General features: G+C 50.2%; 1 protein-coding gene across 1 annotated transcript in view; it reads right to left on the bottom strand.

The window, feature by feature from the left end:
* Window positions 1–27,076, bottom strand: part of DNAH10 (dynein axonemal heavy chain 10) — a 126,154-nt gene that overhangs the window by 43,208 nt on the left and 55,870 nt on the right. Inside the window, exons 39-53 of the mRNA XM_006149228.2 lie at window positions 25,567–25,725; window positions 22,686–22,821; window positions 20,406–20,528; window positions 19,328–19,462; window positions 18,853–19,069; window positions 17,708–17,827; window positions 16,064–16,209; window positions 14,958–15,110; window positions 10,264–10,524; window positions 8,866–9,038; window positions 7,281–7,374; window positions 6,843–7,010; window positions 3,337–3,525; window positions 2,261–2,432; window positions 781–984 (exon numbers count right to left, since the gene is read on the bottom strand). Coding sequence (XP_006149290.1) covers window positions 781–984; window positions 2,261–2,432; window positions 3,337–3,525; window positions 6,843–7,010; window positions 7,281–7,374; window positions 8,866–9,038; window positions 10,264–10,524; window positions 14,958–15,110; window positions 16,064–16,209; window positions 17,708–17,827; window positions 18,853–19,069; window positions 19,328–19,462; window positions 20,406–20,528; window positions 22,686–22,821; window positions 25,567–25,725 — 2,450 coding nt within the window. The remainder of the gene's footprint in view (window positions 1–780; window positions 985–2,260; window positions 2,433–3,336; window positions 3,526–6,842; window positions 7,011–7,280; window positions 7,375–8,865; window positions 9,039–10,263; window positions 10,525–14,957; window positions 15,111–16,063; window positions 16,210–17,707; window positions 17,828–18,852; window positions 19,070–19,327; window positions 19,463–20,405; window positions 20,529–22,685; window positions 22,822–25,566; window positions 25,726–27,076) is intronic.

Raw genomic sequence — 27,076 nt, forward strand, 5'->3', positions numbered from 1 at the left:
CCCCCCCCCCCGACTGAGTTGTGACAACCCAAACAATTCCAGGCAGTACCAGAGACCCCTGGGATAAGGGGGTAAAATCCTGTCCCCCCCCCAGATTAAGAATTTCTATTCTAAAAGCAGTTTCTACCTTTTGCACAAGGTTGGCATGGTTTCCCCAAATGGAAGAGAGAGCCAAGAGTCACTCCCAGGTGTGTGAGTGTGCACCTGGGCTATGAGCATGCACCTGATTATGAGTGTGCACCTGGCCTGTGAGTGTGCACCCAGGCTGTGAGCGTGCACCTGGGTTGTGAATCATGCACCTGATTGTGAGTGTGCACCTGGGCTGTGAGCATGCACATGGGCTGTGAGCCGTGCACTGGGCTGTGAGCGTGTACCTGGGCTGTGAGCGTGCACCTGGGCTGTGAGCGTGTACCTGGGCTGTGAGCGTGCACCTGGGCTGTGAGCGTGTACCTGGGCTGTGAGCGTGCACCTGGGCTGTGAGCGTGTACCTGGGCTGTGAGCGTGCACCTGGGCTGTGAGCGTGTACCTGGGCTGTGAGCCATGCACCTGGGCTGTGAGCCGTGCTGTGAGCATTCCTCCTGTCCTCAGCCCCAGCACTGCAGCAGGAGAGCCCGTTGTAGGGCCCGAGTGAGGCTCTCCTGCTGTTGCAGGGCCCACCCCTCACATTAGTACCGTGTCTTGTTTTACTTTGCTGGTGGAACCTCAAAAGATGGGTCTTCAGTAGCACACACACCCTGCTCAAGCTGGGGGAACGGGTTTGCAGGCTCAGCTGGGGCACACCTGGGAAGTTCCTGCACCGGGTCCTCAGGGTGTCCCCCACGGGCGACATGCCCAGGACGATGTGCAGGTTGTTAGCACTTTTGTTCACGAAGAACTGCCACACAGACTCCTTGGCTGGCCCCATGCCATGCTTCAGGGCTTCCTGTCCAATCTGACTGAGAATAGACTCCTTCTCCTCTTCGGGGAAAAGCGCAGGCACGATTCCTGGAAAACAGAGGCCCGCGGTGGTTTCCGTGGTCTCGGGGCTATCACAGTCGGGAAGCTGGCTAGAAGTCATGGAGACAGCAGTAGATTCGGGTCTGACGGGCAGGACTTGGGTCCTGGCTCTGAGACCCAACTCACTCACCTGCCGTGAGCCCCAGTCTCTGGGTCTGTGATCTGGGGAGAAGGAATGCCTGCCGTGTCCCTGGGAGGGTCACCGTGAGCTCCACAGTGACATGGGCCTCCCTGCAATTCTTAGCCAGGAGTGGTTTGCCTCCAAGAGACACCTGACGGTGTCTGGTGACATGCTCGGTTGTCACAACTGGGAGGAGAGGTTGCTACTTGCATGCCTGGTCGAGGCCAGGTTGTGAGAACTTTTATCCTACAAGCCCGGGACAGCACCCCGGCAGAGAGCGAGCCAGCGCCTGGCAATGAGAATCCTTGCCACCAGGAGGAGGGCTTACGTGGAGGCCATCACGTCCCTCATTCGGACCCTCTCACAGGAGGCCCAGCTGAGGCCTCTCTGTCTGCAAATACACCCGAGCCCTGCACTGAGGTTGACAGGCACGGAGAGGGTCGGGACAGCGTGCATGTCTGTGGCACGTGTGGGGAGAGTCCAGGGCCACGGCAAAGGGCACGTGCCTCATGCCACGTGAGCAGGACGGTGGGAGCCCCGGAACCCCCAGGCGGGCCTTTCTCGGAGGAGGAAGGCCCTATGCAGCACGGGCCGGAAGCTGGAGGTTAGGTGGGAGCCCGGCAGTCAGCTCTGCCTCCAAACCTCCTCTCCGTTCTCTCACGGGACAGCTCTCTGTGGCTTTAGGACACACCTAAATCCAGACGGCATCTCAAGGGCCTTAAGTTAACTGCATCTCGATAAGGTCCCACTCTCAGGCTCCGGGGTTACAACCTGGGTGTGTCTCAGAGAGGACACCACTCAGCCTGGTCACTATGCCTGTGCCTCAGTTTCCCCAGCGGTGAACCGAGGATAAGAGCACCTTCATCACCAGGTTTCCATGGGGGCTAAGCAATGCATGCTAAGTATTTACAGTGGTCCTTGGCCCAGAGCAGATGGTGACTCCACTGTGACCACGACAGCTCTTAGGAGGGGAAGGCCACAAGGCGATCAGACCTACACCACAGCTGCTGGGGGTGGGGACAGGGCGTCCCTGCCAGGGCTCCACGCCACTCTGCAGGTGGCCAATGCTGATGGTGTGGGCCTGTGCCTCAGCCTGCACCTCCCTCAGAGCCGGGCGGCCTGTGCCTCCCCGGAGCCGCCCACCTGAGGTCAGCATGTTGTTGATGAGCTCCAGGAAGCCCTCCTCGGCCACGTGCGCGTCCGTGAACAGGAAGATCATCGTTTTGTTCTCGATCCCCAGCTTCAGGTAGAGGCTCTTCAGGTCGTCCCGGAAGTTGTTCTCAGAGTAGCCTCGGCTCAGCAGGATCTCGAACACCTGCCACACAGAGCCCTGAGTCCGGAGGCCACCTCCCTCCTCCCTCCCCGACCCACACACGCCAGTGCGGCAGCCATGCCAGGTGACCTGAGGCCGTCCTCAGCAACACTGCGAGTGCGAGGCGCAGACCTCTCTCGCACCCCCTTTGTCAAACAAGGCACGACAGCGTTCTGCGTGTCACGAGCGTGTGGGTGGGTGGGAGTGCAGACAGCATGCGCATGTGAGTGTAGAAGAAAGAAGGTGCGGGAAGGACCCTCCCGTCATGAGGAGCCACAGAGACGGAGGGAGGTAAGGTGGGAGGCTGGACGGAAAGGGGACAGGCTGAGCGGGAGAGGAAAGAAGCACAGAACGCACCCCAGAGGGAGCACCACCACCTGCTGGAGCAAGTCCAAGTGGGCAAACGTGGGAAGAAAAGAAGCTCTTAAGTCCTTAAGTTAGGAAATCCTGTCTATACACAACGTAGTCGTAAATGCGCCCAAGACACCGAGCTCGAGGCACGCCTGCCCGCGGAGCGTCCATGCTGTCTCGAGGCAGACAGAGCTTTCCCGGGGACCTCGATCTCAGCTGCGATCTCAGAAGCAAGTCAGGTCTGCAGGAACGGCGAGGCTGTGGCTCCCACCCACCTCAGCCCTGCGCACTCACACATAGCCATGCACACCTGTTTTCACTCTGTGCACTTTCACACTCGACCTCTGAATTCGACGTAGTCTCCGTTCTAAATACACAAGCTGATGCTTCTTAGGAACTGCAGTTTTGATAATTATCCAGCCCAACCAAGAAATCCAGCCTGACACCCAGAGAGCCACCAGGCTGTGGTCCGCTCCGGTGTGTCCCAGCGTCCACGTGAACTGTCAGCTGCAAGCCCTGGCACAAGCAGCCACCTTCTGGGAGCAGGCAGACCCACCTCACAGTCGGCCGTGAAGGCGGCCAGCCTCGCCAGAGACTGCTTCCCGGAGCCCCCGACGCCGACCAGCAGGGCGTGGCCACGGTCCATCCGAATGATGCGGTGCACGCGGGTCAAATGCTCCAGGGCATCGTCAAAGAGAACCAAGTTCATTCTGGCATAGCTTTCATTATACTCCTCAAGAATTTCCTGAATTACAAAAAAAAAAAAGTATATACGCACACACACCCCTACATATGGGGCCAGTAGGTGGCGCTGGACTCCCACACAGTTGACTGCAGTTGGACCAGGACCTGGTCATTCCTTTTCTTACCGTTCCTCTCTTTCTCTCTCTGACTGTCTATCTCTGGTGAGTGCACAGGTCCTATGGCAAATTTTAAAATAACAGTAATGCTAAGTAAAATCAATTTTTTTAAATTAAGGAATCACTGAATTTTTAAAGATTTTAAATAACCAATTTTTTTTTTCACATGAGTTTTGCCAGAGAAAGACAGAGGGGGGAAGGAGAGGGAGAATGAGAGAGCAAGCCACAATGTCTGGGACTTGAACCAGAGCTGGCCACGTGAGAATCCCAGCGCCTTCGCTACCATGCACCTGCTGGCCCCAGGAACCACTGAATTTAACAGACGGACTTCTCCTTTTGTTCAGGACAGATTAGAAACAGAGAGACTGGGCCCAACAGGTGCATAATGGCTACACTGCTGGACTTCCACAGCGACTGCAGTTCGATTCCCGTACCTGGAGGCTTGAAACACGCCAGGTGTGTGTGTGCATGCCCAAGCGTCCTCAGCAACACTGCGAGTGCGAGGCGCAGACCTCTCTCGCACCCCCTTTGTCAAACAAGGCACGACAGCGTTCTGCGTGTCACGAGCGTGTGGGTGGGTGGGAGTGCAGACAGCATGCGCATGTGAGTGTAGAAGAAAGAAGGTGCGGGAAGGACCCTCCCGTCATGAGGAGCCACAGAGACGGAGGGAGGTAAGGTGGGAGGCTGGACGGAAAGGGGACAGGCTGAGCGGGAGAGGAAAGAAGCACAGAACGCACCCCAGAGGGAGCACCACCACCTGCTGGAGCAAGTCCAAGTGGGCAAACGTGGGAAGAAAAGAAGCTCTTAAGTCCTTAAGTTAGGAAATCCTGTCTATACACAACGTAGTCGTAAATGCGCCCAAGACACCGAGCTCGAGGCACGCCTGCCCGCGGAGCGTCCATGCTGTCTCGAGGCAGACAGAGCTTTCCCGGGGACCTCGATCTCAGCTGCGATCTCAGAAGCAAGTCAGGTCTGCAGGAACGGCGAGGCTGTGGCTCCCACCCACCTCAGCCCTGCGCACTCACACATAGCCATGCACACCTGTTTTCACTCTGTGCACTTTCACACTCGACCTCTGAATTCGACGTAGTCTCCGTTCTAAATACACAAGCTGATGCTTCTTAGGAACTGCAGTTTTGATAATTATCCAGCCCAACCAAGAAATCCAGCCTGACACCCAGAGAGCCACCAGGCTGTGGTCCGCTCCGGTGTGTCCCAGCGTCCACGTGAACTGTCAGCTGCAAGCCCTGGCACAAGCAGCCACCTTCTGGGAGCAGGCAGACCCACCTCACAGTCGGCCGTGAAGGCGGCCAGCCTCGCCAGAGGCTGCCTCCCCGAGGGCGTGGCCACGGTCCATCCGAATGATGCGGTGCACGCGGGTCAAATGCTCCAGGGCATCGTCAAAGAGAACCAAGTTCATTCTGGCATAGCTTTCATTATACTCCTCAAGAATTTCCTGAATTACAAAAAAAAAAAAGTATATACGCACACACACCCCTACATATGGGGCCAGTAGGTGGCGCTGGACTCCCACACAGTTGACTGCAGTTGGACCAGGACCTGGTCATTCCTTTTCTTACCGTTCCTCTCTTTCTCTCTCTGACTGTCTATCTCTGGTGAGTGCACAGGTCCTATGGCAAATTTTAAAATAACAGTAATGCTAAGTAAAATCAATTTTTTTAAATTAAGGAATCACTGAATTTTTAAAGATTTTAAATAACCAATTTTTTTTTTCACATGAGTTTTGCCAGAGAAAGACAGAGGGGGGAAGGAGAGGGAGAATGAGAGAGCAAGCCACAATGTCTGGGACTTGAACCAGAGCTGGCCACGTGAGAATCCCAGCGCCTTCGCTACCATGCACCTGCTGGCCCCAGGAACCACTGAATTTAACAGACGGACTTCTCCTTTTGTTCAGGACAGATTAGAAACAGAGAGACTGGGCCCAACAGGTGCATAATGGCTACACTGCTGGACTTCCACAGCGACTGCAGTTCGATTCCCGTACCTGGAGGCTTGAAACACGCCAGGTGTGTGTGTGCATGCCCAAGATCCCAAGAGGAGAATGAAGAAGGGACTGCAGCATGGCCATCCTCCTGGGGGATAATTTCTCACTTTCTCTCTGTCTCTCTGGTGAGTGCCCATGCCCTATAGCAAAAAGTCTCTTTTAAAAAAAAAAAAGAAAAAAGAGCAGAGAGGTTTTTTCTGAATGCCCAATAGTTGAAATGATTAAATCGTATGAGTTTATGGACTGATCTGACTTTCACAGTCAAGTTCCTGGCCCACTCAGTTAAGGTGGCTGGTCCCACATGGCCGACCAGTTCGAGTCCTCGGGTCGGGTGCCTGTGTGTATGTTGCCAAAATCCCCAAAGGAAAAGGAGAAATGGAGCAGAGGGGCTGACCACGGAGGTGCGAGCCGGGGGGAAGGTGAGGCGCACACGCATACACACACACACACACACACACACAGCAGGCCCAACCCCCAGTGCACAGGTCCCCGAGCAAATTGTTTTTAAGGGATTTCCAGCTGCTGGTTTTAGATTGGCCAGCAGGGAGCCAGAAGCCTATGAGGCTCTCTCATTAATTTAAGTAAAACCGGATGTGGGGTGGGGGTCGGATGAGTGGTTCCCAAGCCTGGATAAGCATCGGAGTCCCAGGCCTGATGGGCTTGATGGCGCGCATCATGGCGTGAGGGGCGTGTGGGGTCTGTGTCCTAGTCCTAACCCCAGGCCTGGGTACCCAGATGTGGGCACCCCTGGGTCAGACACAAGCCCACGTACCACGCCGTAAGGCAAAGCTCTGTGTATACTCCCGGGGCCCCACGCAATGCCTGGCACCTCCTCACCCACCCCACAGCGGGCCCACACTCAGGGAGGACGCGAGCCGGAGGGAAGGTGAGGCGCACACGCACACACACACACACACACAGCGGGCCCACACTCAGGGAGGACGTAAGCTGGGGGGAAGGTGAGGCGCGCACACACACACACACACACACACACACACAGCAGGCCCATGTTCAGGGAGGATGCGAGCCGGGGGGAAGGTGAGGCGCACGCGCACACACACACACACACACACAGCGGGCCCACGTTCAGGGAGGACGCAAGCTGGGGGGAAGGTGAGGCACCCCCCCCACACACACACACACAGCGGGCCCACGTTCAGGAAGGACGCGAGCCGGGGGGAAGGTGAGGCACGGCACCTGGAACAGAGCCTTGGCCGCCTCGTAGTCCTGGATGTCTTCGTACACGCGCGCTTCCCCTTCCTGCAGGGCCGTCCGGAAGTCGCCGAAGAGTATGGGGTCCCTCATCACTGTCTCCACGTCATCCTTAAAGTGCTCCACGACCAAACTCCCGATGTGCCCTTGCACCTGAAAGCGCAGGACCATGTGAGGACCCGGACGCAGCGTGCGGCTCAGCTGGTCGGGGGGCGCACAGGCTGCCGTCACCGGAAGCCATCAGCATGGCTTTTCCCCGATGGCCACGCGGCACTAATAACCCGTCCGCCTTCACCTCTGGACTTATTAGCACTGCTTTTCTGCGTTAGTGCCCTACACTAACACGCGTGATTTAGTATTTTACTCAGAGAAGAAGGGTGAGGCTAGAACCCTGCAGGTGCGGGCGGGCATGGACGTACTGACCAGCAGCTTGTCGGTCTCGTTGGTCAGCCGGTCGTGGAAGACTCTCAGACACTCGTTCCTCCAGACTCTCACCATCTGGGCCACGGTCTGGAACCTGCATCACAGAAGGGGAGAATCGGCCAGGGGCCCATCTAGAAGCACCTGTTCCCGGCAGACAGACGGGGCAGTGAAGGGGCAGCCCTCTTGCAGCCCTTTCCCTGCCCACTCAGCCGCAGTCTCGTTAATGAGACCGAACCGAGAGCTCAGCAGAGGCTGGCAGGTGAGATGTCAAGGCGGGAAGTCGTCCACCCGCCTACCCTACAGCAGCGTACACAAGTGCCGCGTGTAAATGGCGTGAGACAAGTGCCGGCCCCCCTGCTTTCTGGAATATATGAATTTAACATCGGCATCAGGGCCACTGGCCTTTCCTTTTTCTTATAGCTAGCGCCATCAGGCCCCTGTTCTAGAACTTTCCAGAGCTGGCCTCTCCTGGACTGCATTTTAAACCCTTTGAGGGCACCGAGTGTACAGGTGAGGACGTCAGAAGTCCTCAACTCCGTTTTCAATATTTTGTTAATTCATAAGAAGAAGAATCCATATAACTAGATTATGCTTGCAAATTTACATGAAGTATCCACTCCTGTCTAATTTTTCATTTGTTTGTTTTAGTTGTCAGAGGGCACGTGCCCTGGCCAGAGAGACAGAGAGAGAGAGAAGAGGGAGACAGCACCCTCCCAATGGGGGCAGCCACGCCGCAATCCCTTCTCCATTGCTCTGTCCAGTCAGGAGTTGGGGCATGCACACACGCCCAGCACGTGTTCAATCCACAACCAGGGTCAGCCATGTGCGGCGCGGTTTCCCTTAACCACCAGGATACGGGGCTGGTCCCATAAGGCTAATTTTCACGAGAAAATTTCTGTAACCGAACTTAAATCGTTTACACCCTCAGTGCTCACTCCTGCAGACACACATTGTAGACCCAGCTGGCCACCGGCTTAGGCGCATGAGGGAAGGCCCCACAGAGGTGGTTTCTAAGCTCAGAGCTGAGCACAGAGGTCACCAGCTCCCCCGCCAAGGGGACAGATAACCTGCTCACACTGCGCTCTCTGGGTCCGCCTGTCTCCAACTCCAGGGCTCACGAAGCACCAGGCCTTCGGCCAAACGGGTAGCTCTTCATTCAACACAAGGGAAGTCTCTGGGTAGTTCATTAACATACTGAGTCATCAAATTCATTGACAAGTCCTCTGGCTTAAAGTACTAAAAGAAGGGGCCAGCAGATGGTGTAGTGGTTATATCGCCAGACTCCCACAGGGCCGACTATGGTTCGAGTCCCGGCTCCAGTAGCTTCAAACTCATGCTGACCGTGTGTGCGTGTGTGCGTGTGTGCGTGTGAGCGTATGCACCCAAGATCCCAGGAGGAGAATGGAGGAGAAGGGATTGCAACGCGGCCATGTCTTTGTCTCTGTCTGTCCGTCTGTCTCTCTCTCTCCCTCTCTCTGTGGCGAGCACACATGCCCTGTGGCAAAAACCTCTAAAACAAAACTGTAATATTAAAAGAAGCCATTGTGCCTGTGGGGCATATTTCAGTAAGACAGAACAAACTCACCGATCCCGGTTAGTGAGGAGGAGGCCGTTATAAACCCGAGAGAGATCGCGAAGGTTAAAGATGTAATGGAACTTGGAGGGGGTCGGGGGCAGGTCCTGAACGATGATTTTGTAAAGCGCCAGAGTGCAGGACGTCAGCTTGTCACTCACGGCCATGATGCTCTCGTGGAATGTCTGGAAGAGAAAGCCCCGACCCACAATGGTGAGTGGGGAAGTGCACTATGGCCTCTCCATACAAAGGGATGGTCTTTTGGCCATAAAAGGAATAAAGTGCGGGTACCTGCTACAGCCTGGACGGACCCTGAAAGCAGATGGACACAAAAGGTCCCGGGGCACACGATGGGTCGTGTATTTCATTGGCATGAAACACCCAGGACAGGCAAGTGTACCGAGAAGGAGGTAGATTACTGGTGGCTGGGGTGGGGGAGGTTCTGCTAAATCGGTGTGGTTTGCCTTCTGCGCGGACAGTGACATTCTAGGGTTATGAATGTACTAAATCCCACTGGATTGTACACTTTAGAATGGCTAAAATAACTAAATTCACATTATGTGAGTTTAACCACAGTTTTGTTAAAAAGGAGATCTTAAAAATTAAAATCCCAGAGTTGGTCATCATCTGGAATCTGCTTTTATTGTCCTAGATGTGACGTACTAGCTGACAAGTCAAACCGAAGCCCAGGTCCGGGCTCAGTTCCAGCTGACTGGCACAGACCTCGCAGTGTGCCAAGGGAATGCCTGCAGACAGGGCATGAACAGACCAGGTGTCCACGGTGGCCACTGCTCACGCCTGGCCTCTCCACACTGGACCTTAACCAGCTGACTCCTGAGATCTTCAGGAGAGAAATGCCAGGGTCAGAAGATGATGGCTTAAATGAAGGCGCCCCATTTGGAGAGCCCAGGTAAATCCTGAGAGCAGCACTAACTGCTGTCGGAGGAGTGTCCGCTGTGTGCTAGGCAGTGTGCCACACGCCTGTGCGCTTTCCTCCTTTCGTCCTCCCTAACCCGGAGAGATGGGTACCATCATTTTCTCCCTATTCCAGACGAGAATGGGGACCAGGAGAGCTCAAAGGCCTTGCCCAAGGAGCAGAATGGCGACTGACTCCAGAATCCTTTCCCCCAGTTGAGTCGCCGCTAGAATTCAACGCGGCCACGCGCACTTTCATCTTCATGAACTCCTTCTCCCGTAACCATAAATTAAAATAATATTTTATGACTGCATTGGTGTAAAGATGAAAGTCTTCCCTCTGATCTTGGAAGAAATTAAGATAGTTTCCTGGGCCGCTAAGAGTACTGCAGGCCCGAAGCGTCATGTGTGCTGTGTCTAATGGATGAAGTCGCCCCGCTGCGTTTCTACCCACACACGGTCCCCTAGTTCAGACTTTCATTAAAACCGAGTTACCGAGGTATGGCCTTTCAGGATGGAGTAATAAATTAAATGCAAAGATTCCTCTGAAGGAAAGGGTACATTGAAGACGTTGAATAACGAAATAAATCTCGGGTCAACTTCATTGCGGCCTCCACCGGCCTTCCCCATCGCAGCGATGAAGCCCAGGTCTCGGATGCTTTTACAGTTCAGCTCCTTCCCGCGGTCGTATAAGTAGCCTTTCTCCAACAGCAGCTTCAGCAAGGCGATTGGCTGCTGCGTGCCGTATTCATCTACCTTGATTTTTTTTTAATAAAAGAGAAAATAGTAGCATCATAAAGCAGAATTCAGAGAGGTCTTTGCTGATCATCTAAGCTAAAGCTTGACTTTTCTGTTACTCTCTCAGAGCAAGCTGGTTTTAGATTCGTAAGGGTTCTCAATGTATGCTATTAGAGTAAAAGTATAGAAATTAAAGTATAGAATAATAATTCAGCGATAACTATTTTTTAAAAGTCTGTCTCTCACCTGACTCTGAACTTCATGAGAGAGGAGATTACAGAGGTTTTGCACACCACACACTAGTCCCACAGGAAGTGCTGAAGAAGTCTATGTTAATTTGATGGAAGGATGGATGGATGCATGAGTAGATGGGTGGGTAGATGGAGGGATGGACAGATAGATGAACAGCAGATAGGCGAATGGAAGGATAGATGGATGGGTGAAGAGACCAGTAGATGAATGACAAAGGGATGGTGGAGGGTTGGACAGATGAACAGTGGATGGATGACAGGGATAGATGGATGGATAAATGGATGGGTGGGGGGGTGGAGTAACGGATGGATGAATGGATGGATGGAGAGACGGACAGATGAACAGTGGATGGATGGCAGAGGGAGGGATAGATGGATGGATAAATGGATGGGTGGGGGGGTGGAGTAACGGATGGATGAATGGATGGATGGAGAGACGGACAGATGAACAGTGGATGGATGGCAGAGGGAGGGATAGATGGATGGATAAATGGATGGGTGGGGGGGTGGAGTAACGGATGGATGAATGGATGGATGGAGAGACGGACAGATGAACAGTGGATGGATGGCAGAGGGAGGGATAGATGGATGGATAAATGGATGGGTGGGGGGGTGGAGTAACGGATGGATGAATGGATGGATGGAGAGACGGACAGATGAACAGTGGATGGATGGCAGAGGGAGGGATAGATGGATGGATAAATGGATGGGTGGGGGGGTGGAGTAACGGATGGATGAATGGATGGATGGAGAGACGGACAGATGAACAGTGGATGGATGGCAGAGGGAGGGATAGATGGATGGATAAATGGATGGGTGGGGGGGTGGAGTAACGGATGGATGAATGGATGGATGGAGAGACGGACAGATGAACAGTGGATGGATGGCAGAGGGAGGGATAGATGGATGGATAAATGGATGGGTGGGGGGGTGGAGTAACGGATGGATGAATGGATGGATGGAGAGACGGACAGATGAACAGTGGATGGATGGCAGAGGGAGGGATAGATGGATGGATAAATGGATGGGTGGGGGGGTGGAGTAACGGATGGATGAATGGATGGATGGAGAGACGGACAGATGAACAGTGGATGGATGGCAGAGGGAGGGATAGATGGATGGATAAATGGATGGGTGGGGGGGTGGAGTAACGGATGGATGAATGGATGGATGGAGAGACGGACAGATGAACAGTGGATGGATGGCAGAGGGAGGGATAGATGGATGGATAAATGGATGGGTGGGGGGGTGGAGTAACGGATGGATGAATGGATGGATGGAGAGACGGACAGATGAACAGTGGATGGATGGCAGAGGGAGGGATAGATGGATGGATAAATGGATGGGTGGGGGGGTGGAGTAACGGATGGATGAATGGATGGATGGAGAGACGGACAGATGAACAGTGGATGGATGGCAGAGGGAGGGATAGATGGATGGATAAATGGATGGGTGGGGGGGTGGAGTAACGGATGGATGAATGGATGGATGGAGAGACGGACAGATGAACAGTGGATGGATGGCAGAGGGAGGGATAGATGGATGGATAAATGGATGGGTGGGGGGGTGGAGTAACGGATGGATGAATGGATGGATGGAGAGACGGACAGATGAACAGTGGATGGATGGCAGAGGGAGGGATAGATGGATGGATAAATGGATGGGTGGGGGGGTGGAGTAACGGATGGATGAATGGATGGATGGAGAGACGGACAGATGAACAGTGGATGGATGGCAGAGGGAGGGATAGATGGATGGATAAATGGATGGGTGGGGGGGTGGAGTAACGGATGGATGAATGGATGGATGGAGAGACGGACAGATGAACAGTGGATGGATGGCAGAGGGAGGGATAGATGGATGGATAAATGGATGGGTGGGGGGGTGGAGTAACGGATGGATGAATGGATGGATGGAGAGACGGACAGATGAACAGTGGATGGATGGCAGAGGGAGGGATAGATGGATGGATAAATGGATGGGTGGGGGGGTGGAGTAACGGATGGATGAATGGATGGATGGAGAGACGGACAGATGAACAGTGGATGGATGGCAGAGGGAGGGATAGATGGATGGATAAATGGATGGGTGGGGGGGTGGAGTAACGGATGGATGAATGGATGGATGGAGAGACGGACAGATGAACAGTGGATGGATGGCAGAGGGAGGGATAGATGGATGGATAAATGGATGGGTGGGGGGGTGGAGTAACGGATGGATGAATGGATGGATGGAGAGACGGACAGATGAACAGTGGATGGATGGCAGAGGGAGGGATAGATGGATGGATAAATGGATGGGTGGGGGGGTGGAGTAACGGATGGATGAATGGATGGATGGAGAGACGGACAGATGAACAGTGGATGGATGGCAGAGGGAGGGATAGATGGATGGATAAATGGATGGGTGGGGGGGTGGAGTAACGGATGGATGAATGGATGGATGGAGAGACGGACAGATGAACAGTGGATGGATGGCAGAGGGAGGGATAGATGGATGGATAAATGGATGGGTGGGGGGGTGGAGTAACGGATGGATGAATGGATGGATGGAGAGACGGACAGATGAACAGTGGATGGATGGCAGAGGGAGGGATAGATGGATGGATAAATGGATGGGTGGGGGGGTGGAGTAACGGATGGATGAATGGATGGATGGAGAGACGGACAGATGAACAGTGGATGGATGGCAGAGGGAGGGATAGATGGATGGATAAATGGATGGGTGGGGGGGTGGAGTAACGGATGGATGAATGGATGGATGGAGAGACGGACAGATGAACAGTGGATGGATGGCAGAGGGAGGGATAGATGGATGGATAAATGGATGGGTGGGGGGGTGGAGTAACGGATGGATGAATGGATGGATGGAGAGACGGACAGATGAACAGTGGATGGATGGCAGAGGGAGGGATAGATGGATGGATAAATGGATGGGTGGGGGGGTGGAGTAACGGATGGATGAATGGATGGATGGAGAGACGGACAGATGAACAGTGGATGGATGGCAGAGGGAGGGATAGATGGATGGATAAATGGATGGGTGGGGGGGTGGAGTAACGGATGGATGAATGGATGGATGGAGAGACGGACAGATGAACAGTGGATGGATGGCAGAGGGAGGGATAGATGGATGGATAAATGGATGGGTGGGGGGGTGGAGTAACGGATGGATGAATGGATGGATGGAGAGACGGACAGATGAACAGTGGATGGATGGCAGAGGGAGGGATAGATGGATGGATAAATGGATGGGTGGGGGGGTGGAGTAACGGATGGATGAATGGATGGATGGAGAGACGGACAGATGAACAGTGGATGGATGGCAGAGGGAGGGATAGATGGATGGATAAATGGATGGGTGGGGGGGTGGAGTAACGGATGGATGAATGGATGGATGGAGAGACGGACAGATGAACAGTGGATGGATGGCAGAGGGAGGGATAGATGGATGGATAAATGGATGGGTGGGGGGGTGGAGTAACGGATGGATGAATGGATGGATGGAGAGACGGACAGATGAACAGTGGATGGATGGCAGAGGGATAGAGGGATGGATAAATGGATGGGTGGGGGTGGACAGGTAATGGATGGATGAATGGATGGATGGAGAGACGGACAGATGAACAGTGGATGGATGACAGAAGGATAGAGGGATGGATGGATGGATGGGTGAGTGGATGGATCCTGGCATTGCACCTCACACTTTTGGAAGACAGACATTCAGGAGGAAAAAAGTGGTTCTGCAAAATGATATAAATATATACTCCAGAAGGCTAAGAAAACCATACTTCTCAGAAACACACTCACCATGCAAGTTCCCCTTCCTTGGTAAATCCAGAGGAAACCCTGGTCTGCTCTAATGCTTCCCGCACAGGCAGATGGGGCCAGATGCAGTATTATTATCTAGAGAGAGAGCTCATCTGGAAGCCACTGACTCAAACACATGCTGAATGTACTTTGGAGGACGCCCGCTGTCTGCTCCCCTCCTCTGAGAAACTAGGGAACACAATCGGTAAGGGGAAAGGCCCCTGACAAAGACGAGCATCCCAGGAGCATTCCACCCTAAGCTGGCTCTCGCAGCCTGCACCCTGCAGGTACCGCGTGGAGACAGGGGTTCTCACTCTCACCTCCAGCACCAGTACCAGCACCAACACACCGCCTTGCCCCGCCCCTCCCACCTGCTTAAAACTCAGGCTACCTTTGGCATGTTCATGTCGTCCATGAACACCAGAAGGCGTTTTCCCATGGGAGGGCCATAAGTGTCTTTAGTTCGCTTTTCCACATTTGCTTCTAAATTTCTTTGGATATCCATGGATGTGGTGCGGGAGGAGAAGTTGACCATTAGCACCATCTGAAAGAGAGCGAGGTCATTTGCAAAGCTGGCCTTCCCTTCACAGTATCGGCAGTAAGTGTCCGACCCCAGCGACCATCTACTTTGCAAACTCACTGGTTTCTGAACTGGTTTTTATAACCCAGTGTGAGTCTGTGCTTCATTTTTTTAGGTGGTAGAGTAACAACTCTTTCTTTTTGGCAGGTGTGCATAAGACAATAGCAAGGTGCCATATGTGGGCCTTGGGAACGTGGTGGCATTGCACAACAGAAGGTGACCCAGGATGGGGTGTCTGGCACAATTCTAGTTTGCTGACCTCCAAAAAGTCATCCCACCTTTCAGAACCTCCTCTGTCTCACCCAAAAGATGGTTTGGGGGCTACTACATAGAGTGTTTATAGCAGGTAAGACACAATAGACATCAGTGTCGTTTATTTTTGGTATTTTTTTAGAGAGGTTTTTGCTATAGGGCATGTGTGCTCACCAGAGAGACAGAGAGACAGAAAGTGAGAAATCACTTCCTAGGGGGGTGGCTACACCACAATCCCTTTTCCTACATTTTCTTCTTGGGATTTCGGGCATGCACACACACATGCCCGGTGTGAGTTTTAAGCCGCTGGCTCTGGGACTTGAACCGTGGTAAACTATGTGGGAGTGACAACCACTATGCCACCTGCTGATCCCAACATCAGTAGATTTGCTATGACACCATTCCAACATGGCTATCCTACCGGCTGCATCCTCATCAGATGGGCCCGTCTTTGGAAATACCTGCTGGAGTAGAAGGTGAGAGACGCCCTCCCGGACCCTCACACACGATTTCAGGGCCTCTCACTGAAAGCGCCTGAGCTAGAACCACCCCGCTAAGCCATCCCACAGAAACGGGGGTGTGGTAAGTGTCTGCTGTAATGCACTCCCATGCCCTGGGGCACTTTGTTACACAGCAACAGGTAGCTGATACACATAAGGACTTACATTAGTCTCTTCATTCAGATTTCTGAGGAAGTTCTGGGTCGTGGCTGTCTTCGAAGTGCCAGATTCACCAACCAAAAGAACAGGCTGCTTAATTTTAACCATTTGTTCCAACATCCAGGTGGTGCGAGTCGTATCCACCGTATGAACTAAAAGGTACATTACGAAAGAGAGCGTCACAAGAGCTCCAAATAGGGTGAGTGTTTGGTAACTTGGGGCTCTCCCAGAATCCTACAAATCCCATGACAGTATTAGCAAAGCCAAGACATAACCTTGAAAACATGTCTGTGGGTAGTACTCTGCTTAGGAAAATCCCATTACCCCAGCCATTATTTTTCATAACTTTACTGAGGTATAACTTAATATGAAATTTGCCCATTTCAAATGCATAATTTGAGAGACCATATTTTACAACACCCAAATTGTTTTTAATACCCCAAACTGGTTTATATTTGGGATATTAAAAAGTCAACTTCTCTGGGAACCAGCAGTTAGCGTAATGGCTATGTCGTTGGACTCCCACGTAGTCGACCGCGGTTCGCGTCCCAGACCCGGTGGCTTAAAACCCACGCCGGGTGTGTGTGCGTGCATGCCTAAGATCCTGAGAGGAGAATGGAAGAGAAGGGATTGCGGCGTGACCATCCCCCCTGGGGGGTGATTTCTCGCTTTCTATCTCTCTGTCTCTCTCTGTCTGTCTGGCGAGCACACGCACCCTATAGCGAACACCTCTTCAAAAAAAAAAAATGTCAACTTCTCGGTCAGCAGGAGGCATAGTGGTTGTGGCACAGGACTCTCACATGGCCAACCACAGTTCGAGTCCCAGACCCAGTGGTTTGAAACTCACGCCAGACACGTGTGCATGTGGAGGAAAATGGATTGCGGTGTGGCCATTCCCATCAGGGAGTGATTCCTCACTCTCTCTGTCTGTCTCTGTGTCTCCAGCAAGCACACGGGCCAATAGCAAAAATCTCTCTTAAATAAGTAAGTACAACTTGACTTCTCTGTCACTTGCTTCGCTCCCACACCTGTAGGGTCTGGCTTCCCAGCCAACCCCTCCTCGGGAGAGACAGCACCTCCATGTGAGGTCCGGCTCACGCACGCCTACGCTGGCTGTGCTCAGTCCTGAAGGATTCCTGAGAAAATGGGCACGCTGCACTCTTTCAGCACATGGGCCCAAAGCAGATGCATGTTCCGTGAACTGATACAGCCCATATTTTACCCGAACAGCCTGAAGACGCACTTGGAAGCAGACCCATAGGACAAGCGCCCACAGGGCTCTTCAACACAGCCCCGTCCACAAGGCACTGCCGTGCTCTCTCCTGCCTCAGCCCTTCCGGCTTCCTCTGTGCTCAGCCAGCTCTGGGGGCCAAGGCAAGCCGAGGGAACAAGGGAACGCAAACAGCACCTCGCCCGCCTGTGGGATCCCTCGGCTCGCTGGGGACAGAGCTGAGAGTCACAGCAAACAAGAAGCATCAACAGTTCCAGCTCTGAGTAGGGCCCAGGGCTTGCCGTCCTCTGTTCCTACTCCCAGCTCTCTGGGGGGACCCAGTGTACCAGACAAGCCACAGGGTCTCTAATGTCCTCATGGAGCAAGGATCACAGCCCCCCACCCTCGAACCAGGGAACAGGGGTCTGACCCCTACTTACCCAGGATGTCGATGAATCTCCTCTCCTGGGAGTGAATGTACTCTGGCACTAACTCACTCCATGGGATCCACTGATACCGTGTGGTGTCAAAGTGGAAGTCGTACAAGGTGGGGAGCTGACCTGCAGTGCAGGACACGCTAGGGTGAAAGACAGGCCGGGGAGCGGGGCCAGTGTGGGGTCTGAGTGAGGGGCTGCAGCTAGCAGTGGGCAGTGTGCATGACTGGGGAGCACGCCCCACAGAGCCTGGGTTCTGGAAAGTACAACCTGCGGCACCCAGTGGAGTGTGGGCTTGCCCACCGTTTGTTTGCTCAGTGGCTCTCTAGAAAGACCCGCGGTCTCTGTATTTTAAACCTCGGAAAGAGGCCCAGCCACGGTGGTACAGATGGTAGAGCTCCCTGTGTGATACCGGAGCTAAGTGGGAAGGCCCCAGGTTCGGATCCCAGGTCTGCCTGAATGCACTAGGCACTCCCATGGGTGCCTACGATCCTGGTTGTGGGGAGGCCGGGGGGATCTGGTGTGATGACACCCTGAAGGAGTGCTTCTCTCTCTCTGTCCACCCAGTTAGTGAAGGAGATAAATAACTTTTTAAAACAAAAGAGAACCTAGGTAATGATTATAAAATACAGCTTAGAAAGTTGTCGGGTCGCGCCACAGAGAAAGACAGTAAGGGAGGAAACAAGGACCCTCGGGTTACTCCTTCCTGAAGAACATGCGTTTCCCACTCTTCACAGCTCTGTGAGGATGCCCTTTTTTGTGCAAAAACTTAAAATGCCGATTTCCTACGGGGAATCTACAAGTCCATACTCGATGGTGCAAATACCCAGGAGTAGATCAGGTGTTCTACACTGAGGGACTTTGAAGAGGTAGCTGTAAAAAGCAAGCCGACGAGGAAGCACAAGGAGACCGGGAGCCGTGCAGAACCAACAGTCCAGGGAGCTCACACAGCGAGGGAGAGACATGAGATCACGTGAGAGAACACTTAGGCTCATGAAGAAAGGTCCTCACTGGAACTGGGCTTCCCATGGGTCCCGGCTGTTCTAGAGATACGACTGAGCTGGGACACCCATCAAGGCAGAAGTACAGAAGAGCACGCCTGCCTCCTCGAGACCTACTCCGGCGCGGGGAAACAGGCACCCAGTTCCTACCTGGCAATTCCCCAGGGCCGGCCCAAACCTCCTCTGTATCAACTGTAGACAAGGAGGCGATGCGCTTGACACACTCGTCGAACTGGACCCTGGCGTCGGCCAGCAGGGAGGCGCCCAGAGAGCAGTAGAGCGCCTCCAGGAAGAAGGACTCCAGCAGATCGCCGTCCTCCAGCTCTCCTTCGAGTAGAGCATCCAGCATCTTGGTTAACTGGGTGACCTGGGTCACAAGAGAAACACAAGGTCAGTCCTGCTCATAAATCCTGAGCTCCCACATCCAGCCGCCATATTGGCTCAGACGGGTGGAGCCCACTGTCTCGCCGTGCACGGGATCACGAAAGCGTGTGCAGTGTCCTACCTGACCCTAGCCTGCAATGTTACAGTTCTCTGGCCTGTCTTCTTTGCGCCCCTTAAAGGCCCCCGTGAGCACGTCTTGGGGAAGACCTGGTTTTTGCTAACAGCACCGCTCACTTCTCACCATATTCAGGTCCGTCTGAGGAACGATCGTCTTCAGCTTCTCTCCCTGCCTTCCATCCACTATTCCTTCCACGATCACGTCGATGAGGTACGGCACGTATTTATCAAAGAGACTATCTAAAGTGCTTTGCTCCACCTGGAAAAGAGCAGAATTCCAAAGCATTTTCAAGAGTTTGCTTATTTAAATGGCTGTTCGGGGAAAGTTGTTCTTATCCACAGAGGAGAGAAACCTCTGATGAATGACAAATCTGGCAGGTAGGGAAACCCTGGTACTGGAGCCTTACACTTGTGGGAGAGTTATCCTCTGCAAGTTGCTTTCATTTCATTGTGACACGTTATTATTTTCTGCTGCCATAAGACCTACCCATCCCTAGGAGGTAGGATGGGAATGAGGGAGGTAACAGATCCCATTTGATGGAAAGGCAGCTGATCATCTTAGAGTTCAAGTGACATGACTGCAGTCACCCAGCAAACCGTGTGAAGTCGGGGAGACCCCTGTTCCTATCCAGGTGTCAGTGACCACCAGGGATTCCAGAGTCCCTATACTGCTCTCTCTCCCATGTGACAGAGCCTCAGATTGCCCCATCTTGTTTCCCTTGGCCTTCACCCAGGGTCGGTTCTGGCTATAAACCCAAGATCCCAAATACCAGGGCAATGAAAATATACAACCGCCATATTGGTGCAGATAGATGTGAGCCAATATGGCCTGCCTCTTGTTTTTGTACATAAAACTTTATTAGTACACAGCTAGGCCATTCATATACAGAGAGTCTCTGGCTGACTTCATGCAGAGCTGAGTAGTTGCAAAAGAAACCACATGGCCCACAAAGGTTGAATGTTTACTCTCTACTCCTTCACAGGAAAAGTTTGCTAATCCCTAGTCTAGACATCCAGTCATTATCTATCCCACCAGCTACGAATTATATAAAATCTAGTAAGTGTGTCTGCCATGTTTTCATCTGATTTGTGCTCAAGACACAGGCAGGTCAAGGACAAGGTCGTGGCCTTCAACTACAAACAGCCCATGGGGATACGTTATCCGGTGCTAGGTCTACATTCATCGTAGAGATAACTGTCACCTTGTTTTGTATTTTATTAACCCATTTTTTCCAGTACGGTTGATATTTCAAGTTTTTAGGATCCACATAAACCATTCCACATCGAGACACGGTTGCAGGGGAGGCGTACTGTAAATCTCCAACCTGGAAAAGTAAATAAAGTCAGTCATGTCTACAGCTATAAACAACTACGCTAGATGTTTAAGGGCCTTTTATTGTGCAGAGTTTTCATAACTGCATAAAACCCAAGGGACATCCAAATCCATACCGCTCCCATAAGGCATTTCATGGCACACCTAGGTTTATGATGGGAAGATCACACATCTCTGACGTAAGAAGACCTTTTTAAGTTTTACCTTACTATAAAATTAATATGAAAATTAAAATGTTATAAAATGTCTGATAAAAACAGAAAAGTATGAAGAAGAAAATTAAGTCACCTAAATCATACCCAGAAGCAAACATTGTTCTGGAGTATTTTCTTTCCAGGCTCTTCTTATTTTTGTTTTAACGTAGGTGGGATCAGATCATATGAAACTTAAGTACACAGCTAACCTAAAAATAGTAACAAACATATCTTTCATAATGAAAAATGCTTTAGTCTGTCAGTCAGACAATGATATGCACAAATCCTTGTGCACCAACAAATTTTCCAGACCAAGTTAGGAATAACATTAATATAAGGAAGAGTGAAAATAAGTCCCAGGACCATAGCTGTGAAACCAGCAGTCCATACTATAAGCAGGAGATACTTGGATTCTAGTCTCTAGGAAAAAAGAGGATTCAACAGAACACTTGATGGAAAATTTGAAAAAGAAAAACAAATGAGAATAAGCTAAAGGCAAATAGTATAAGACCAAAAAAAAAGACAATTACAAACTCCATATAAAACAAATGGCATGGCCAGCTGCAGTTTGAGTCCCAGACCTGGTAGTCTGCTTTCTCTATCTTACTACCCAACCCTCACCCTACCCCCATACCCCTCACCATAAGCACACATGCCCTACACCAAATAATAATAATAATAAACAAAATAAAATAAATAATTCTTTTAAAAAAAAGTCTCTAAAAGAAAGTAAATAAAATTGTAGCAAAGTAGTTGGCTCTGTAATAAATATTTCCAAATTTCTTTTTTTCTTTCTTTCTTTCTCTCTTTTTTTTTTTTTGAGAGGTTTTCGCTATAGGGCACATGTGCTCACCAGAAAGACAGAGAGAGACAGAGAGATAGAAAGCAAGAAACCACTCCCCCCAGGGGGGATGACCACGCTGCAATCCCTTCGCCTCCATTCTCCTCTCGGGATCTTGGGCACACACGCACGCACACGTACCCAGCGTGAGTTTAAGCCACTGGGTCTGGGACTTAAACCGCGGTTGACTACATGGGAGTTCAGCAACATAGCCATTACACTACTGCTGGTCTCAGTATTTCCAAATTTCTAATAATGTAAATACCATTTACTATTATTAACCAATTTAGGAATATAGGCACCCCTCCATATTCATGGGAACCAGTTCTAAGACAACCCTGTGGATACCAAAATCCATAAGTGCTCAAGTACCTTAAATTAAATGGCACAGTATCTGATAAACCCTATGTACATCCTCTTGTGTACTTTAAATCATCTCTAGATTACTTAAAACACCTAAGAGTATATATAATAGTATTACTTGTCATACGATATTACATAGAGAATGATGACAAGAAGAAGTCTGTGCATGTTCACAGTTTTCTGTGCATGTTTTCAATCTGTGGTTGGTTGAAATCGCAGATGTGAAACTCATGGATATCCATGGATACAGAAGGCCACTGTGTGCTAGTGGTACGAATCCTCACTTGGATAGCAGTTGGGCAACAGATAGTGCATAAACTTGACAAAGGAAGAAACAGCACGCTGGACACATTCCTTTTAGATGCTGGGCAGTTATCAGAAGAACAACTCAAAGGAAAGCAACAGGAATCACTTCTGTGATAGGGCAAAAGAGGCCAGGGGAGCATGTAAAGAACAAATAGTTGCACTCGTCACAAGATCTTCTGCGTTCTTAAAAAATCATCTATACTTATTGCGACTTTGGCATTCACTTACATTTTTCTTAAGAGAGTTCTGCCATAGGGCCTGTGCACTCACCAAAGAGACAGAGAGAGACAGAGAGACAGAAAGACAGAAAGCAAGTAATCATCCCCAGGGGGGATGATTTCTGGCTGTGTCGAAATCCCTTCTTCTCCATTCTCCTCTCGCCAGATACTTAAATTATTCATTAAAAAGAGACTTATATTCACAATTGCTGTTGATCGCCACTTGCCTCAAAGAGCAGAGCACAGTGTGCTTGTAGGCGGATGCGCTCCCCGTTGGCCAAAGTCAACAGCTTGTTGTCGTCCATCACGGAGTTCATGTTTTCTACCCACAGAGCATCCACGTCACCATCAAACAAAATATACCTGCAACAAGCAACGAATGGTGAGTTGTGGTCCTAGAAAGCTTCCATCTGTGAAAACCAGTTCAGGTTGGAAGTCTTTCTCCAAGGTCTTGAGCCAAGACCTGAGACGGAACATGCTGCATGGTACGTGAAAACTTGTCTGAGTTATCGCTGACACTTACAGATCAGGGAGCTTCACACCAAAATCTAGATTTCTCCCTTCTCAGGCAAACTGAAAGGTCTGACCACAGGGACCTGCATTCCTTCATGGGGACAATCTGAGGATACTCAGGAGTAACTACCCACAGAGACAGAAAGCACCGTGGTCCACCCACCCTCCCACCCACTCTCCTTAAATCTGAGACCGAGTGCCAATGGCCATTCTGGTTTTAGCCTCTTACTTTCTTGTGGGAGAGTTGAAAGGGAAGTATTTACATACCCATGTGTAACAAGTGGATGGTAACACTCCAGAAGAGATGCCTGACATGTTATCTGGCCAGCTTCACCCATCCATTCTGCCTGCCGGACCCCTGGGAGCACCTGACTTTCTGAGCCCTGATTTAGACACCATCAGCCCTGGCAGCAGGTCTACTTTGGCTCAGAAGGCCTCAGGCAGTCAAGCTACATAATGCTTTGATTTTGTGACCAGAAAGGGTAATAACAGCAAAGTCTGTCTCCAAAGAATGGAATCTATTCTACTGTGTTGGAACGGTGGTTGAACAGTTCTTACACTCAGTGCACTGATACAAGTAGTCAGATTTTTTTTTTCAGCATTAACATGTTGGTTTATTTTCTTCCACTATTTGTTTCTTTTTTAATTTTAATTTTTAAATAACTTCTCATACAGTTCCAAGAATAGAACAAAGAACTCCCTTATGCCCTTCAACCAGATTCTGTAATTGTCCAATATTTTTGCCACATTTGTGTTCTCTCTTGCGCTCTCTCTCTCTCTCTCTCTCTGAAATATTTGAGAGTCAAATGGAGATATAATGCCCTTTTGTAAAATAATTATTTATCTAGTTTTGTTTATTATTATTCAATTTGACAAGAGAGAGATGTAGAGAAAGAGAAAGGAGAGAGAGGGAGAGTGAGAAAGCAAGTCGCCAGGTGTGGGACTTGAACCAGAGTTGGCCGGCCACATGGGAATCCAGCACCTTAACCACTACATCACCTGTCAGCCCCAATGCCCTTTTTGTCTTAAACACTTAAGACTGTATTTCCTAAACACAGAGCGGCTATCAAGAACACTGAATTTCACATTGCTATGACGCTATTATCTACTATTGAGATATATAAACACAGAGCGGTTATCAAGAACACTGAATTCAACATTGCTATGGTGCTATTATCTACTATTGAGATATATAAACACAGAGCGGTTATCGAGAACACTGAATTTCACATTGCTATGACGCTATTATCTACTATTGAGATATATAAACACAGAGCAGTTACCAAGAACACTGAATTCAACATTGCTATGGTGCTATTATCTACTATTGAGATATATAAACACAGAGCGGTTATCGAGAACACTGAATTCAACATTGCTATGATGCTATTATCTACTATGGAGATAGTCCATATCTGAGTTTCATCAACTTCCCCAATAGGAAGCTCCATTTTATATTTATCCTAGGAAAACTAGACTCGTATCATCGATAGATGCTCAAGCCATGGGGTGAAGATTGATGAGAAACAGGGCACTTTCCTAGAGACTGCATCTCGACTGCACAGGGGAAAACACCGCCTTACTCCAGTGATCAGTCACTACCACTCATAAACGCAAGCCAGCAGCGTGTGCCCCAGTGGGACGCTAGAACACAGCCCTCCTGCAGCGTTCCCGCCAAAGACGCCACATCACAAGGCACCCGACAAAACCGAAGTAAGACTACTGTACATAACACCTGGTCTAGAACCTTCCAGAACATCGAGGTCATAAAAGCTAATAAAACCCTGAGGAGCTGCTCAAAAATGAAAGGATGCCAGAGAATCAAGACAATTGGACATAATGAAATCCTGGATTGATCCAGAATGAAAGAAAAAGTGCTAAAAACGGATTGTTTTCCGAGCCATCAGTTGGGACTTGAGATGTTATTTAACTTTTTTAAAAGAAGGAGCGAAAGTGAGTGTCCTTATATAAAAGAAAGCACATGGTTAGTTAATATTAAGCACTAAGTATTCACTTATCTATTTTAAGCTGTGAATGGGATCTGACTGAGAGATAAAATAGGACCCTCCCTGAGTTCACCAGAGAGACATGATAGGAATGACTGCAAGTTTTTCACCTGACGTACGCTCAGAGCATTTCCACACACAGCCTCACGTGACCCTCAGCACAGCATGTGGGCAGGCCAGCAAGTACCGTCAACCAGGTGTACGGGTGAGAAAGCTGCAGTTCAGATGGATGTTCCAGCTTTTTCTGTGGTGCTTTGCCGTCTCTCCTTGACTTATTCTGCCACAAAGCATGACAGCCAGGCAGGCTGGCATGGTGACATGGTGGCTACAGTGGAGGCTTACCTTCTCTAGTCCTTACTCTCCTCCACGTAAGCTAAGGGCGATCCCAATACCTACCACGTCATGAAGCTGACGTCAAGAACACTAAGACAGCGCCTCGCACTTCATAAACTTGACCTCCAGAATATACTCCAAAGCTGCTGGGGTCCAGGCATGCCACTACAACATGTGCATAGTCTTGGCACCATTTATAATGCTCAGTACTTAATATTAACTAACTCAGATGCTCCCCGTATATAAAGACACTCACTTCCGCTCCTTCTTATCCGTCGGCTTGTTGATTTCCCTGAAGATGTTTGACAATACTCCATCTGTCCAGTCTCGGGTGACAGGGTCCAGGATGCCATACAGTTCTATGACACTCACAGCCTTGGGGTTCAGGATATATAACTTTGTCACCAGCCCAAGCCTAAACCAAAGAAGAAACTTCATTTAGTTGGTTCAGGTCAACTAAATGCCTTAGGAAAATAATCTGGATCATGTATGTGAAGAAGTAGATGCTTTAGATCCAATCCAAAAATGTAAAAGGAAATTCATACAAACTCTCCCCAAAGTGTCTCATCCACTGTTGATGCTTTACACTAAACGTAAATAAACCAAGTTTTACTGAAGCCATGGCCCTGGCACAAGTAAGATCTGAACTGGACACACAGCTGTGCCTTTGGAGGGTACTGAGGAGCTAACTTTCCAAGATGGTATATATTTGAATATATGAATATAGTACATGTGACAGCTATGTAAATACTTTATAATTAATGATGGAGAGGACACCGTTCTTAGTCATCCAAGTAGAACGTAACAAGCTTTTGAACTAATAGTTCAGTCCCTCTTACAGCAGGACATCTGCTCACCTTCCAGATCAAGTAGACAGAGCCTTTCCTGTAATACCTGCTGATGCCTGCAACTCTACATGGTTAACAACGCATCTAAAGAAAACCAAGCTTCACGCAAACCACAGTTCATAATTATCAAATATTTAAAATGTCATACATACTATTAGGGTCTCGGGGAAGTAATGACGTATTTTTCTATGGAAAAAAGTGTCACAGCTTTCCCAGTGACCCAACGTGTTACATACGGGTATATGTATATGGCAGTTGTACAATATGGCTAACAATGAACTAAAGAACGAGACACAGGATGACTATGGCATAGGTCACTTAGGGTCAGTAAGCCACTGTCCACTGATTTTCTCATATGAAACACATGAAGAAATAAGATATGATAGTTGCTTATTCATTAAATCTTATAGACTAGAAATGTTGCAGTCATAAAGGTTATAAAGCTTATTTCCATTTCTGCTGGCATGTTAGAAACCACCTTTCTTTCTAGAATCCAGTCATTGCTTAGGAGAGAAGTGAGAAATCAGAAAAGCCATTCAGCATAAAGCCATCAGTTCCCTTCAGCCTATATGATACTCCATGTAGGAGTGAAAGGTCACTTTTCCCTCATACAAACTACTCCTGCACAGGTGGCGGTAACGAGCCATCTGGGGAGGTGACCCCTTCCCTGTGACCTGTCTGACACAACTGCAGTGTCACACAATGGTGGGTCCTGACCTACCTGAAGGGAAAAATCTAAACACCAAAGTTAATGATCAAAATATCCTTATGAGATAGTTGGTGAAATTCTTGTTCACAGATAAGCTTCTTGCCATGTGAGGCACAGAAGGGATGCTGTTTTGCATTCTAAAATATGTCAGCATGAAACAAGAAAAGACTCTGAGTTTAAGGAGTGTTTGGGACAAATTTACCGCCCCC

The sequence above is a fragment of the Tupaia chinensis genome, unplaced genomic scaffold, assembly GCF_000334495.1.
Source record: "Tupaia chinensis unplaced genomic scaffold, TupChi_1.0 Scaffold000258_1, whole genome shotgun sequence".
In the NCBI taxonomy this organism is placed as follows: Eukaryota; Metazoa; Chordata; class Mammalia; order Scandentia; family Tupaiidae; genus Tupaia; species Tupaia belangeri.